Here is a 16,926-nt window from a genome sequence, read left to right on the forward strand (position 1 = left end):
TTTTTTCTATTCCTAGGGATTTGGAGTGTTCTTATTAAAGATTTTTAATCATTTCAATTTATTTAAAAATTGTTCATACCCTTTTGCCAATGTTAAAGTCTAACAATACATATGCATTAAATTTTTTTGCCAAGTTGCCAAGTCTTTATTTTTTAAAAAAAAATTTTATTTATTTTGTTAAATATTAGCCAATTACATGTAAAACTTTTTTAACATCCATTTTTAAAATTTTGAGTTCTAAATTCTCTCCCTTCCTCCTCCACTGTAGAGAAGGCAAGCAATTTGATATTGGTTATACATGTGGAGTCAATATTCAATAATTATTGAAAAAGTCCTTTGACTCAACAAATATTTATTAACACCAACTATAAAGCAAGGAGTTCTGCACCTTTTCTTCAGACTTTGAAGGATTGATAGGGTTTTGATAGATGGAAAGGAAAAGTAAGATATTTCAGGTAGAGTGAACAAAATGAAAAGGATAGAGATTGACTAGAACATGTTCAAGGGGCAATAAAAAGACTTGGTGGGCTGCAGTGGAGTTTGAGTGAGAGGTGAAGTTGGATAGGTGATAAATGGATCCAATTTTATAAGGTACTGACTACCTTTAAACAGGATCTTATAATAGAAGGAGATCAGGGTTGAAATCAGCCATTTACTGGCTGTGTGAACCTTGGCAAGCTATTTGACTTAACTGGGTCTTCCATTCAATTCAATTCATCGAGCATTTGGGTGCTACCATGTGTCAGACACAGAGCTAAGTGTTAGGGATACAAAGACAAAAATGAAATAATCTTTGACCTCCAGGAGTCCAAGTTCTAAGGGACAGCGACAAAGGAGGAAGGCAGGGACACCACCAATAAATAAAATAAAAGGATATATAAAGATGGTTTTTAGTGAGAGGTAACAACAACAATGAGAGGTTGGGTTGTTGCAGAGGAATGAAGGCCTTGTTTACTTTATCTGAAAAATGGGGTAACTGAACTAGATGACCTCTAAGATCACTTCCTTAACTAACAATCCATGAATCTATGAGTCCTTGGTCTAAGACAAGCTTAAGGTTAAGGTTAATTGACCAATTCCTGGTCAATTGATTGACTCAAACTCCAGCTCCCTCTAATGCCCCACTCCCCCCACCCCACCCTAATACATGCTAACCAGCAGAGGTCTATAAAGCAGTTAATGAAATGCTGCATCCTACTTCCCTGGACCCAAAGCCCAAGGAAAGAACATTCAGGTTCATAACAGAGAAAGAGTGGCTGGACATTGGATGCATGGGGATTAAGTTCCCTGAACAACGGCTTCAGATGTGAGCTCTCCCATTACCTTCTCTCTTAGAAGTATGGCTCTACAGTTTTCTCCCCGCGAGAACAGGATTCCTCTAAACAGCACCAAGCATACCTGGTACCATTTGTTAAAACTGCTCTGACTCTACCGCTTCTAGCTAGAAGAGGGATAGCATAGTTTCAGACACGGGCTCCAGCTTCCCATGAGGCTTAAGTGTTCATGTTAGGGTTCCATCCCTCTTGCTAGGCACATATTAGGAGATATTCATGGCTCTCCTACAACAGAGACAGCTGGAACTTGTCAGAATTCCTTCTCTGGTATTCCAACCCCCATCCCTCCTGGTCACATTGTCTAGAACGTCTTGGAGTACATCTCTGAAACTGGGTTTCCAAGGAGATGGCATGGACATCCTCTGCACACTTCCACATTTGGTCCTCTGAGCCATACCCCTCCAGCTGAATAAGTAGTGCCACCATCTGGAGATCTTCTAAGAGTTTAGGATTTCCTGGACTTCATGTTCTTACCTCTTTTGTGCACTGGATGTGGGCATTGTATCACAGTCTTGGGATTTCTATTGGGAGCATGAACTTTAAGTAGAAAATCATTTCCTAGATCATAATCTCCATGGGAGCAAAGTGTTAAGACTGCTATTCCTCAGAAGAGATTAGGAGCTTGAACTGACCTTCCTTATTACCTTAAAAGAATAAGCAATATAGGATGCTTAGCTTGCTGACCAGAAAAAAGAGGGTAAGTGCAAGAAATACATAATGAAGATATGTAAGAACATGAACTTCCAGCGAAATGTCTAGCTCAGCAAAAACATGTCAAAATTTATTAAAAACAATTGATTGAGATGTCTGCTTCCTAAGAGAAACTCTAGAAGTATAGACACAACTATTACTGCAGAGAGGATGGATCTAGATGACCAATCACTACTTCAACTGGGCCTAGCTGGACCCCTCATGTAGCTGCCAAGAAAGAGTCGAAGCGGGGAAGCAGAAAAGTAAACTAAGGAAAGAGAAAAAGAGCTGAGCTGCCCCTGCCTCAGGGAGAATCAGAGAAAGAGCCCTCAGAAGACCTTTGGTATTAAAAGCCCCTTGTCTAGTGAGGTCATATGTAATCTGTCCTATCTTTTAGTAGTCTCTACATAGTCTACTCCTCAATAACCACTGTAGCACGGTGCTAACAACACGCCTTTGCATTGCAACTTCTGTGCCAGGGCCCTTCACAAGCACCAAGTTGGTTTTGAATTAAAGAGGTCCAAACATATTAACAATAAGAAACTGCCTCTTTAATCCTGAGAATTCCAGGATGCCAGATGTAAAGTGATTTCAGAGGCTCTCCAGCATAATCTATATCTGCAGCAGGCATTTCCTTTACAACAGATCAGACAAATGGCAATCTAATCTGTGAAGACCTCCAGTGAGATCCCATTGCCTTCTGAGGTGATTCACTCCGCTTTCAGACAGCTCCAATTCTCAAGAAGTCCTTTGTGACATCAAGTCAAAATATATCTCCCTGCAACTTCCCAGCTGCTGCTGTTAGGGGCCAAGCTGGACAAGTTAAATCCTTCCTTGACATGACAGCCCTTCAAATATTTGAAGGTAGTTATCATGTTCCCCCTTACCCATCACCCCATTAAATCTGGACTTCTCCAGGCTAAATATTCCTTTTCCCATCAACTGGTCCTCATATGGTCTCCAGTCCCCTTACCATTTGGTCACCTTCCTTTTAATATACTCTAGCTTATCAATGCCTTCCTTCAAATGTGGCACTCAGAAGTGACTCTCATTCTCTAAATGTGGACTGCCTAGGGTTCAGAGATTCTGGACACTATGCCTTCAGTCACATGACTCATTACTGCCTATTTGTCTTACAGGATCTGAGTAGATGAAGGTAGTCATCTCTATTCCAAAAAGCTTAAAAGCAAACACAATGTCGGTTAAAAATTAAATATTGCCAAGCAGCCAGTCTCCTAACAAGGATCTATTTAATCTTTGTGCCTTCCTCAGCACCTATCACATATAGCTACTGAGTAAATGTTTATTGAATTGAATTAAAAATTGACTTGCAAAGTAAGTTGGATTACTCAGGACTTCACTATCTCCTCTGCAGTTTTTGGGAGCCTAGCCTGATGTCTCAGGCCCATGTTGTTACCCTATGGTGGCTTCCCCAAGGAGTGTTTCCCAAATATGGCAGAAAAATATCCAAACTTTTGGGGGTGGGGGTGGGGGTGGAATTTTCAAAAGGAGAACAGAAGAGTGGAAAGCTTGCCAGGTTTGCAGTCAGAGGACTTGGCTTTGAAACCTGGCTGTTACTAAATGCAAGTCAGTTTCCTCATTTGTTAAATCAAGGAGGTTGGAGTAGACGTGGCTCTAAATCACCCTGCCTTGTGAAGGTGTGAACCACTCCCCAATCTAAAATAGATGTTCCCATTAGAGTCTAACAAAAATGAGTGGCAGAACCTTAGTGACATAGGAAGGGAGGAGGTCTGGCCACTGAATGCCCTAGAGTGAGGACATAAGTGCTACAAGCAGACTGTCACTCAGAAACAGGACTCAGCAATGATCCAGAGTTGGCTAGAGTGCCAGGCCTGAAATAAGAAAGATCTGGGTTCCAATCTGGCCTTAGACAATTACTAGCTGTATGGCTTGGTCATTTGACCTGTTTACCTCAGTTTCTTCATCTGTAAAATGAGGCTAATAATAGCACCTACCTACCACGGTTGTTGTGAGGATCAAAAGAGATAATAATTGTAAAGCATTTAGCATACGTCCCTTAGCATATACCCCTGGTGCACAGTAAACCCTACATAAATGTTAGTTATTATTAATATTGTTACTATGAATCATCTACACTGAGTGGAGAGGAAGCCAAGTTTCTTTAATCCCATGAAAAGATGCCCAGCACTAGTTCTCATAGTGACTGTAGGACTGCCAGTGCCAGGGGGCAGAAGTTGTCCTGCCCTGGTATAAGTTCTTGGTATTTCAATGGCTGCTCCTAGAGCTGGCCTGGGCTGTACAGGATTCTGCTGCCTCGGTGGCAACTGGAGCCATTGGAAGTTCTTGAGCAAAAGGATGAAAGCTCTATTTTAGAGACATGAAATGGGCAGAGGGGCTTAGGGTTTATTGAAAGAGGGAGAGTCTAGAAGCAAAAGGACCAGTAAGGAGGCTGTTTCAATAATATAGGTGATGAGAACCCACACTAGGCTGGTGTCCAGGGGAATGCGAAGGAAGAGATGGCTGTGCCACCAGATGCAGCCAAGGGTACCCCCAAACAGAACGTCCTCTGGACAGTGTCTTTCAACACGCGGGATATCTTTCAGTTGCCACTGCCTGGAAGACTAGGAAGCTTTATTTCTTAGGCCTATGGGTCCAGAGAACTCACCCTAGAAGTCGGGGGACTGGGGTTCTAGTACTACCACTGGCCCCACAGTCAGTGGTTTAAAATACAAACACATTATTTTGTTACATGATTCTTTTTAATTTACCCTGTCCCTTTACATCTTTTACCTTATCTAACAACTTATCCCTGCCCAGCTTACTCCCCAGCCTTGCTATGAAGGATCAAATGCGTTAGTGGATAGGAAAGAGCTTTGAGAAGTTAAAAGCAAACACAAGCAAATACAAAAGCAAACAAAAGAAACAGGTGTCCCAAAATGATGCTGTCCGTTGCCCGGATTTGAAATCACTAGACTTGGGATTTTGACCTACGCAAATCACAACCTCTTCTTGTCTTCTTCTCTTTATCTATAACATGAAGGGCCCTCCAACCTCTAAATCCATTATCATATGACCTCCTAAAGACTTTACTCATGGAATTTAGGGCCCTCTCTTATCATTTCATTCATTCATTCATTCATTCACCATCAAGTAGAACAAGGCACTCTGTCACATGTTGGGAACATGAAAACAAAATGAAAGACAGCTTTTGCCCTAAAGAAAATTACATGCTACTTGTGTGGCAGGGCATTTGGGAGAAGGTGTGGGGTCCACAATAGAAACAGATAAACATGCTTATTTGTGGAGAGAAGAAATCTGAACCACAAGGGGCATCAGGAAGGCTTCCCATGGTAGGTGTAAGACTTTCTCAGAAGCAACAGTAGCCAGGAGATGAACACCTAAGTAGGTGACTCCATGATGGAAAGGGACCAAGGAAAGCTACCATGGGAAAGTAATTGCTGTGGGAGTCTTAGAAAGGCAGTGACAAAGCTACCAGAGCCAGGGGAGCTCAGTAGAGCTGAACAGATGTGGGCCGAGAAGAGAAGAGAAGAGGGCAGATTCAGAGCAATTCTGAGGGTAGAGCCCTGCTACAGAATCAGAGACCCTTCAACTGGAGAGAACTGGTATCATTGAAATGGGCAGAGAAGGCGACCATAAAAATAACATGAACTAGCAGGGGAGAGCAGAGGCAAAGAACTGTGTTATAGCTTAACCAGAGATGGATACGGGAAAGGCCTGGAAATGACTTGCGTAATGCTTGCAGCTGAGTCAAAGTGAATTAAGACATTGTGTTAGGGACATGCTGGTAAATGCTTAACAACTGATTTTCCAAAATTAAGTTTAATCTAATTATTAATTATTAACATTTTCTCCATCACCTCCAAGCATTACGCATTACTGTTGCTTCTGAGAAAGGCTTACACAATCCATCTTCACATGGGCAAGAGAGCTGAATGTATACTCACAGGACCTGAGTTTGAATCCTGACTCTTCTACTTACAAGCTACATGATTTGGAAAAGTCACCAAACCTTTCTGGGCCTCAGTCTCCTAATTTGTAACATGACAGAACTGGGCAGGATGACCTTTGCATCTCCCAGTTCCAAGTTTACAATCTTATGTTCTAGATGGTGCAGTAGATAGATAGCTGGACATGGCGTTAAGAAGACCTGAGTTAGTAACCCTCAGACACTTAATAGCCGTATGGCCCTGGGCAAGTCACCTTAGTTTCCTTGTCTGTAAAATGGGCATAAAAATAGCACCCACTTCCCAGAGTTGCTGTGAGGATAAAATATTTGTAAAGCACTTTGTAAACCTTAAAGTGTTATATAAATGCTAACTATTGTTGTTGTTCTTGTTACTTCCTAGTTCATTACTTTGGACCTAGCCAAACTGAGAATATTAGTCAATGCACGGAAGGTGGGTTGGGGTGAAATGAAAGGTTTTTGCCACAAGACGAGTTGTGACTGCCAAGCTGGTTGCATCAGAGCCATAGTGAATAAAGTGTACTTACTTTTATGATCACCTGAAGGATAATAATCCAGGTAGGCCACACATCTCATGAAAAACTCATCAAAATTATAATCAGGGGGTAGCTTTAGGAAGTTAACCTGAATGGAAGAAAAATGAGAGCTTCAATTTTCCTTATAATGAAGAGTGGTCGTCCAAGTATAATACCACAGAGGTTTGGTACATAGTGATTGGTATACCGGAGGATACAACATGTACAACACAGAGTGGGTATGCATGTAACAATAAAAACCAACATTGATTTAGTGCTCTAAAGTTTGCAAAACACTTTAAATGGATTATTTAGTCTTTACAGTGATCAACTTAGGTATTATTATTCCCATTTTACAGATGAGGAACCTGAGTCACAAAAAGGGTAAATGTTGTGGTCACATAGCTAATAAGTGTAATATGTGATATTTGAACCCAGAAGTCATAAAGTTGACAAGGAATCACTCAAGATACTTAGTTAAGGCAACAACTTTCAGAATAAAAAGGAAAGGTTGTGAGCCTGGGCCATCCTAGGGCATGGGACCCAGGCTGCATTCCCCTTATGCTCCCTCACTCTAAATTCACTTTTATATAAAAATCTGGTTAAATGAATATTAAGGGGAAAAGAAGCCATTAAAAAGTAACAATAGGGGCAATTAGGCGGTGCAGTGGATAAAGCAGCGGCCCTGAAGTCAGGAGGCCCTGAGTTCAAATCTGGCCTCAGACCAAGCACTTGACACATACTAGCTGTGTGACCCTGGGCAAGAACTGCATAAGCAAAAAAAAAAAAAAAAAAAAAGTGACAATAAAAATGAAAATATGTCACTCGAGGGCCTGTTTTAGAGGAATGATTGAAAAGCAGCCAGCACCAGGATCCTCATTGCCTTGGTCAAAGTCTTACAACTCCCCTGGCTGAGCCTTTAATCCAATGAAGTAATTGTGGGTTGCAAGTGGCCATACACATCCTAAATAAGTTTCTTTTTATTTTGTCTTTATCAATATGTTGTGATGGGAACAAATGAGTCCAAGCAAGTTTCAATTCCTCCTTTTGGAATTCTGGAATATTACAAGTCCATTTATCATTCCTTCAAGATTTATAAATTTCTGGACATAGCAGAACAAATTTACTAAAGATGACCCCTCTAAGTAATTCTCTGAGGGGAAGAACATTTCATCTGGACAAAATTTTGCATTTATGGAAAGCTCTACAATCCTTTCAGTCTTAAACAGAATAAGCCCAGTGGGATGTTATGGTGGATTGACACGAAGAAGCCCACAGAATTAAAAACAAGTTCATGGCCTCAAACTACAAAGATTCGGAGAGAAAATCCAAGCTCATGACTGAAAAAAGCAAGGGAGAAATTGGCCGCTCCTCCAAATGGACTCAGTCCATCTTTTCTAAGGCTCTAGAGGAAGTTAAGTTCCCTGATCAGTAAGTTTTATTTCATCATATTTGCCTTAAATATAATTAACTCTTAAGCAGAGAAAAGAGAAAAGCGGGTAAAATGGGAATCTATCTTTGGCATACATAGACTTCCCAATATAAAGATTTTGACTTTGGAATCTTGTTGTTTACTGTCTATATGTCTATGTAAACCTGTGAAAGTTAGCAAAAGTGTTTGTTTTTAATCTGTGTTGATAGATAGATAGATAGATACATAGATACATAGATACATAGATAGATGATGGAAGTAGCTTAAAGCACATTTGCTAGCTTAAATTCACTTGATTGGGAGTGAGAGCCTATCTGGGCAGAACTTCTTTTCCACTTGGTTTGGTCAGCCCTGGAGAAAAAATGTGTCCTGTGTCCATCTGTGCAGCAATTTAGCCGCAAAACAGGAGAAAAATAAAATTTTTTAGCAAGAAGCTACTCTTAATAATTGGTATCTCAGATCAACTTTGAGAAGTTATTTAATCTACTCTTTTTGTTCTAAATTTGGCCAAAAAAAGAAGAGACAATGGGCAGTAAACAAAGGGAAAAGACTCTCTCTTTCTGAGATTTATTGAATTCCACTAGGGCTGTTAAATTTAGAACAAAAGAGAGTTGAATATTTGCATCCACTTTTATAAGCACTTATATCTGACACTCTTGGCTATCGTAGAGGTGAAGATTATGGAGTCTAGGAGTCCCTCAAACTTAGTATTGATTCTGTTTATCTCCTACATAATAGATACATATTTATCCCTTTATTGTATTTCCCAAGAATGGGAGGTGGGGTGGATTTTTAATTGCTCAGAGTAAAACTGTGGCTTATTTTCAGAGGTTGTTTAAATTAAACCTATCACAGGAATAGATAGCTATCTAGTAAAACTAATTCTAATTGTTTTTAAAAAAAACTTAATATGTATAGCTATCTTTGTCCTAAAATCTTTCTGGTATAATCATGCCATATTTTATTACTAAAAACATACACATTTTGAAAAAGAGATATTTGTAAGCATGTAAACTATATATGTGACCTGAGTAAAACCTTGATTGTTACTATGTAAAATGCTTAAATTTAAATATATAAAATTCATCCTGGTAAATGAGAGTTAAATAATTGAGGGTTAGCTTAACTCAAAGTTCATCTAAATCTCATGGGCAGTTTTTTTTAAAGAGTAGGGGGGAGTTGGAGGAGACCAACCATGGTAGCCAGAAACCTTATCAGTATCTGACTCTGGCCTGGCAAGATCTGAGGTAAAAAACAAACAAACTTTTATGAATGAATTTTAAGCTGGGGGTCGTGGGGGGAGCCCAAATCATCACAGTTAGAAAGTAGGATTCTAGATTTCAAAATTTCCAATTAGTATAACTATTGATTGAATATTGTGATCAGTAATCATTATTGAGATAGTAGATAATAATTGTACAATTTTTGGCTGCCTCCTTTGCCTCATAGAGAATTATTTGCCTTATGCTATGGCACGTATTGTAAACCACTGAATATGCTAAATAGCCCCTGGCCCATCAGAAATATACAATGGTCACATAGAGAAGTAGGTTGAAATAATGCAAGCTATCTTTCATATGATAAGCCTTTAAAGTACTGTAAGACATTGTTGTTGAATGTTAAGAGATTTTAATACCTAGAACCTGGAATTCCCAGCCCAGTCTGTTGAAAAAGAGACTGCTTTGAAATCTTGAGATCATCAGATATCTCTGACCACTAGTACCTTGAACTTTAAATCCACAAATCCTTCTTTTAAGAGACTCATCACCCCTCAGATGCTCTAAACTAAAACAGAAGGACAGGAAGATTGTTCTGTTCACCCGCCCTTGTCTGAGAAAAGGATAAAAACCTAAGGCAGTCCCTACAGTCTCAGAGATATTAAGCCACTTTGATTAACCTTAGGAAATGTCATTGTTCGTCTCAAAGGCCCCTATCATTTCTCTATAAGCTCTCATTTTCTGTGTAAAATCCCAGAATGTCTTTTTAAAAAAATTTCTGTGATTGTTAATTTGTACCATGGAAATTTGCTTTGTGCGATGAAAAGGAGGTTAGTCAAGAGCTTAAGAAGACAAAAGATAAGAAAAAAAAAAGATTCTGAAACTTTTAGAAAGACTTGGTGTCAACTTAATGGATACAAAAGATAGAACTCTTGGAATTGTAAATGTGTATGTCTTTAATGATTCAGGTGAAAGTGTTGATGATGAGTCAGCCAGAAATGATGGAAGGCGACCAGTTAGTAGGTCTAAGTTGGGGTGTCAAGAAGCAGACCCCCATGAGAAAGCAGTTATAGATGGATAGAGGTGACTAAGACTCTTGGGACGTTAACCTTGTGAAGTCAGCGGCAGTATAATCTTGACTCATTTCTCTATTGTTCCACTTCTCCCCGTTAAATGGAAACGCCTCCCCTGTCCATTTAGAACACTGGTTTAGCTGTCCTACCTACTGGAAAATATGAAGTTACAAACAGGCTGTCCTAAAATTATTTTCTTAACTTTATCTATTATGAGACAGAATTCAGAGAATTTTGTTTTAACTTGTTTTGTGAGAGATTAATCTGGCACTTTCATACCCATCTGGACAGAACTTTAATCCTATTATATAATATGGTCCCTCTTCCCTTTACAGTAAATAGCTCTCACCAGTGAATGCCTTATGGTAAGTTCAACTTTATGATAATTCCCTGAACTCACAGTGAAAGGAATAGAGCAGTGAAATTTTTCTTATAAGAATTAGTTATTTTCCTAATTGTTGCATATGTACCAAAGTTTAAGTGATGATTCCCTATGCTTAAAAATGAGGATGTGAAATATAGAGTCAAATGGAAACAGCAGATGATTCTTTATCCATGACCTAACTCAGAGGACACCAAGACCCCGCACTGATTCTGAGGTCCCTTTTGTCCCATCTTCCCTTTAGAGCAGGGGTTTTTGGGGTTTATAGCTCCCCACCCCGCAAGAAGGTTTGTAAATAGATTTTTGGGAGGCGGTAATGAATTCACTTTTTAAAAATATTTTGATAACTATTTCAGTATAATTTATTTCCTTTATAGTGCTATATACTTTGGTTTATACATTTAAAAACATTATTCTGAGAAGGGTCCATAGGTTTCATCAGACTGACGACCAAAGGGGTCCATGACACAAAAAATGGTTAACAACCACTGCGTTTGAGCCTAAGAGTGACCCTGATTATCTCATACATGCAAAACATTTTAGTGTAAGAAAACCTAAATAAGAAATCTAAAGAAGATGCCTGTGATGAATATAAAATTGTTTAATATGCCTATAGTAATCTTTAGAGGCAGGAAAGTGATTCAGGAAAAAGTGTTATATCAGATATCCAAGCCTTCTGTGAGCTATTTAGGTTCATCCCACTGGCAATAAGTCAGACTCCTGCCCATATTAACTAATACTTGTATGCCTATTGTATGCATTTTTCCTTTTAGAACACCTCCAATTCAAGTGTAAATTGAAAATATCATGCACATTTCCCAGTATTTGGGTTCACCTCTGGCTCAATTTGCTTTGCAAGTCCAAGTATGGAGAAAAAATAAGTTGTCCCAGATAACCTTTGAAAAAACAAATTGTGCTGGTCCACCTCAGAAGCATAACTTTAGTGAAAATAAATTAGTATGTCCTGCTTGTCAGGACAGCTACTTAAAAGTAGCATATTGCTTTTCTCCAAGTGTAGAAACTTGGCTATATCTTCTCCTGGAGGTAGAAGGTGACTCTTCTTTAGAATCCTTCTCTTAGTTATATGACTAAATAAACTTCCTCCTCACCCAACTGTATCATTGAGCTGTGTGTGTTTCTTCATAGACAGTGTATGAGGAGGAAAGAAAGGCACAGTGTTGCATATTTGCCTTTTAAAAAAAAACAACCAACCAGGTTGGGGCAGCTAGGTGGTACAGTGGATAGAGCACCAGCTCTGAAGTCAGGAGGACCTGAGTTCAAATGTGGCCTCAGACCAAACACTTGACACTTACTAGCTGTGTGACCCTGGGCAAGTCACCTAACCCCAATTACAAAAACAAAAACCAAACAACAAAAAAAAAACCCAACCACCTCCTCACACACACACAACACACACAATTTTTGATGACAGTTTCTCCTGTATGTGGCCTCCCTGAGTCCTTGCATGGGTCCCAATTGCATAGGATCCAAGAGGATAAGTCTAGATTAAACTACACCGTAGGGATTTCTTTGCTTAGAGCCAATACCTCTTTTTGCTAACGCGTGCTCTCCCAGGTTCAAGCCATTGAGTTTAATTGTTCACTCAATAGTGGCATCCTGCCACCAGATGGATGGGCCAGCTATTCACCACCCTAACCCTGTCCTGGTCAATCCCACTGTCCTCTACTATCACTTAACTTGGCTGCTACTGCTCACTTTAATCTAGGAGTAATAATAGCAGCTACAGAGTAGTGGTGGCAAAAATGATTGAAATGGGAGTTATCACAAGAGAACCATCAATGTTGATCATGGCTCTCCCTCTTCCCTGTTTCTTTGGTCATAGCCTTGGATAAATTTGTCTTCTCATCCAAGATCAACATGGTGCAGAGGAAAGAACACTGGATTTGGAGTCCTAAGATTCAGATTCCAACCCTACTTTGGCACTGTGTGAATTTGCACAAGTTATGTAATCTCCATGGCCTCAATTTTCTCATCTATAAACTAAGGGGGTTAGACTCCATGACATCGGGGTTCCCTTCCAAGTCTAAAATCTCTTACTCTTTGATAAATCTGAAGAAGGGCCCAGAGGGGTTCTCTTGTTGCATCAGTATAATAACTGGAGCCCCCTATTTGCCCACAGAAAGGGATATGTCATGTCACAGAAAATATCCACCGGCCTAAGAGTATGGGAGCACAAGAGGAATACCTGACCTGCAAATAAAAGAACTGTGTTTCAGCTCTGACTGCTATTTACTATCCATGTGACCTTGAGAAAGTCACATTCACGTCTTTGTTTCCTCATTTATAGAAGGACAACATTAGGCTAGATGTCTCTAAGGACCCTCCCAGCTCTGAATCCTCTAAGTCCATGATGTTAATATTTCTTTATCGTCTAAGAGAACCTGACATCACCAAAGTACCATGGACCTTTGCAGACCCCAGTGAATAAAGCAAATGCCCCCTCCAGCAGCTATACTGCCAAGGGATGGCCGACTAGCCACCATAAGTATCAACATCCCCTACCTTAACAGCTCTTTGGTCGGGAATCCTCTCAATCTCAATTACACTCCGGTCACAGAGTTGCCAGCAGTTAGGTGACAGAATAGTATCATTCATCTGTGCCATGCTCTGTGCAAAGCGGACATCTTCCACGGCCTGGCCAATCACCAGAAAGTAACTTTTTTCATCGCCAAACACCAGTTTTTTGATGTGGCCAGCTGACAGTCCTGGCAAAGTAAGGGACAGGTTTGTACCAATAGGTAAGTTGGCTTCCCATTTCTCGGCAGGGAAGTCTCCAATGTCTTTGTGGGTTAGGAGTCAGAGATCCTGTAGCCAGAGAACCAAGGTGAAGAGAATGCACATTTCTACTGACATTTGGAAAAATTTTATCTACTCATTCCTGGACTTTTTTTCTATCCTCAAAACTAAAACTAGGCTTCAAAAACCCGATGATAATAACAGAGATAATGATATTGATAACTCACATTTACATGGTACTTTAAGGTTGGCAGAATGTTTTGCTCATAACAATGCTATAATACACAGATAATGCATGTCCAGATCACCTAAGATGGAGGCACTAACATGGCAGACTCCAGGACCTGCTTCTGGGAAACAAGGTGACTAGCGCAGGGCAGGAACATTTCTGGTTTATCATATGGTTAGGAGCTGTCTCTTTCCATTGGCTACAAAGCTGGAATTTGGCTGCACCTCTAAAATTACCTAACTGGGATAGTCTCTTTCATTTTGCATCCAGGACTCCTTCACTTACAGCAAGTGACAACATGAAGTAAAATGGAGGAGGGATTTAAGGGCTGCCCCTTTCTCCCCTTGGGCCATTTGGACCCAAGAAATGGGCTTGGAGTTTGGGTCTGTTTCATATGTTCTTTTTCTTTTTTTTTTTTTAATTGTTTGCTTCCTCTTTTTTTCTCTTTATTTTTTTGGTTACATTTTTAAGTTCCAAACTATCTCCCTCTCTCCTTCCCCACCCTGCACTAGAGAAGGCTACCATTGGATGCGGCTTTATAAATATATGTAAAACCATACTATGAGTACTTCTATTTATCAGTTCTTTTTCTGGAGGTAGATAGCATCTTCCTTCATAGGTCTTTTATAGTTGATGTGAATATTTATAGTAGTCAGAATAACTTGGGTGTTCATTATTATTCTTAGAATAATACTGCTGTTACTGTATACAATGTTGTCTTGGTCCTACTCACTTCATTTTTCATTATTTCTTAACCAGTATTAGATAGTTTTGATAATGACAGTCATAATTTAAGATCTGGTATTGCTAGACTTCCTTCCTTTACTTTTTTCCATTAATTCCTTTGATATTCTCAACCTTTTGTTCTTCTGAATGAATTTTATTATTATTTTTTTCTAGCTCAATAAAATAATTTTTGGTAGTTTAATTGGGATGTCATTGAGTAAGTAGATTAACTTAGGTAAAATTGTCATTTTTATTATATTGGCTCTGCCTACCCACAAACAATGAATATTTCTCCAATTATTTAAATCTGACTTTATTTGTATAAAAAAGTTATAATTATGTTCATGTAGTTCTGGGGTTTGTCTGGACAGATATACTCCCAGGTATTTCATATATATAGCCTACAGTTATTTTAAATGGAGTATCTCTTACTATCTCTTCTTGCAGGGTTTTGTTGGTGATATATAAAAATGCTGATGATTTATGTTGGTTTTATTTTATATCCTGCTTCTTTGCCAAAATTATTAATTATTTAAACAATCTTTTTAGTTGAATCTCTAGGATTTTCCAAAAATATTACCATATTGTCTGGAAAGAGAGATAGTTTTATTATCTCATTGCCCATTCTGATTCCTGCAATTTCTTTTTCTTCTCTTACTGCTATTGCTAGCCTTTCTAATACAATATTGAATAATATTGGTGATAATGGGCATCTTTATTTCACTCCTGATCTTACTGAGTTGGCTTCTAGCTTATTCCCATTACAAGTAATGCTTGCTGATGGTTTTATGTAGATGCTTCTTATCATTTTAAGGAAAAATCCATCTATACCTATGCTTTCTAGTGAGAGATGTTCTTTTCAGTACTATGTGCATGGAGTGGTATCCTGGGCCTGGGAGCTCGGGAAGCCTTGAGAAGCCAGAATCCTAGGAAACTAGCCTAGGGCTAGTTTTGGACTTGAAACTTGCTGGGACTTATGTGATTTAGGAGCTGAGCCTAATCCTCTCCCTTGTGGCTACAGAAACCAAGGTGGTAAAGGGTGGGAATTAATTATGCCAATGAAATGCTTATGGAAAATATGTTTGTTCTTGCTATAACTTTGAAGTTAAATGTTGTTGTTCAGTCATTTCAGTCATGCTTGACTCTTTGTGACCCCATTTGAGATTTTTTTGGAAAAGATACTGACGTGGTTTGCCATTTCCTTCCTCATTTTACAGATGAAGAAACTGAGGCAAACAGGGCTAAGTGACTTGCCAGGGTCATACAGCTAGTAAGTGAAGTTAAATATTCTTCTGTAAAAGCAAGACTGACTGTTAAGTGGTTAAATGGAACTGGGATATCTGAACCCCTAAGCAGTGGGAATATAATCAGTATATAATCAGGGCTTGAACCAAATGGCAGAGAAGAAAGGTCCTTAACTCCCTAAGGATAAGTGGAGAAGCCTGAGGAAGGGTGAATGTAACATACCTGACTCTCAGACAGTGGGAGCCAGAGAAGCATGTTATACAAGGATTATTATCCCTATTTTACAGATGAGGAAACTGAGGACTTGAAAAGTAAAGTGACTTGATGATCGCATTGTGAATAGGTGTTTACAGTGGGATCTGAACTAAGGCACCTTATTCCAAGTCCAGTTCTCTATCTACTGGGTCTTACTACTTTTAATGTCACAGAACACTAGAACCTATTCCTATCTCCCACCTCTACCCCAGTTTTTGTTTTGTTGCTGTTCAGTCATTCAGTTGTGTCTGACTCTTCATGCCAATACTGACAATGGGGTTTTCTTGGCAAAGATACTGGAGTGGTTTGCCATTCCCTTCTCCAGGGGATTAAGGCAAACAGAAGCTAAGTGACTGGCCCAGGGTAACATAGCTAGTGAGAGTCTGAGGGCAGATTTGAGCTCAGGTCTTCCTGACTTCAGGCCTAGTGCTCTATTCACTGAGCCACCTAGCTGTCTCCATCCTAGCCCTTGTCCTCCACAAAATTGTAAAGTCTGTAAAGCTTGTGCTCAGGAACCTTGGCTTTCTCTTTCTTTGCTTCTTTTCTCCCCAGCTGCCATTTGCCCAAGACACACTCCTGAATTGATTCTGATGTGGCAGCAGCTGAGCGTCTGAAGCAGAAAGCTGTGAATGACCTTCCTGGCTCTACAGGAGTGTTGGGAAGATTTCCTGGTGCTGATGATCAGCGGTGCTGGTGTGGCTGGCAATCTGGACATTCAGAGCTTGTATTGGGTACACTGGTCTAGTGGATAGAGAGTTTCCCATGATATTCAGAAAACCTGGGGTGGAGACCTGCCTGTGACTCTTATTGACCGAACAATGAAGCACTTATTTTCTTAGTGCCTCAAGCAACTCTTTAGGATTCAGATTTTAAGAATTAGAGACAAACTGTTGACCTGTATCAGTAGAGTTTCCATACCATGATCTCCCCATATTGATGAAAATACTGGTCTACACCAAAAAAAGGAGGAGGGAATAATAGGAATAGAATATTAATAGAAGAGGGAGAGGAAAAGGGAGTGGGAGAGTGATAAGACTTTTGAAACTGAGGGAGCAAGAGTCAGTGACTGTGTCTTTGAAAGTGGTTTGGCAATGAAGATTCCCA

The 16,926-nt window shown here is 39.6% G+C and overlaps 1 protein-coding gene across 1 annotated transcript in view; it reads right to left on the reverse strand.

Annotated features, from left to right (window-relative positions):
* Positions 1–16,926, reverse strand: part of ADCY10 (adenylate cyclase 10) — a 127,725-nt gene that overhangs the window by 104,289 nt on the left and 6,510 nt on the right. The window contains 2 exon segments of the mRNA XM_027868597.1: positions 6,519–6,615; positions 13,134–13,336. Coding sequence (XP_027724398.1) covers positions 6,519–6,615; positions 13,134–13,336 — 300 coding nt within the window.

This window comes from Vombatus ursinus, unplaced genomic scaffold, assembly GCF_900497805.2.
Source record: "Vombatus ursinus unplaced genomic scaffold, bare-nosed wombat genome assembly UNPS02014789.1, whole genome shotgun sequence".
In the NCBI taxonomy this organism is placed as follows: Eukaryota; Metazoa; Chordata; class Mammalia; order Diprotodontia; family Vombatidae; genus Vombatus; species Vombatus ursinus.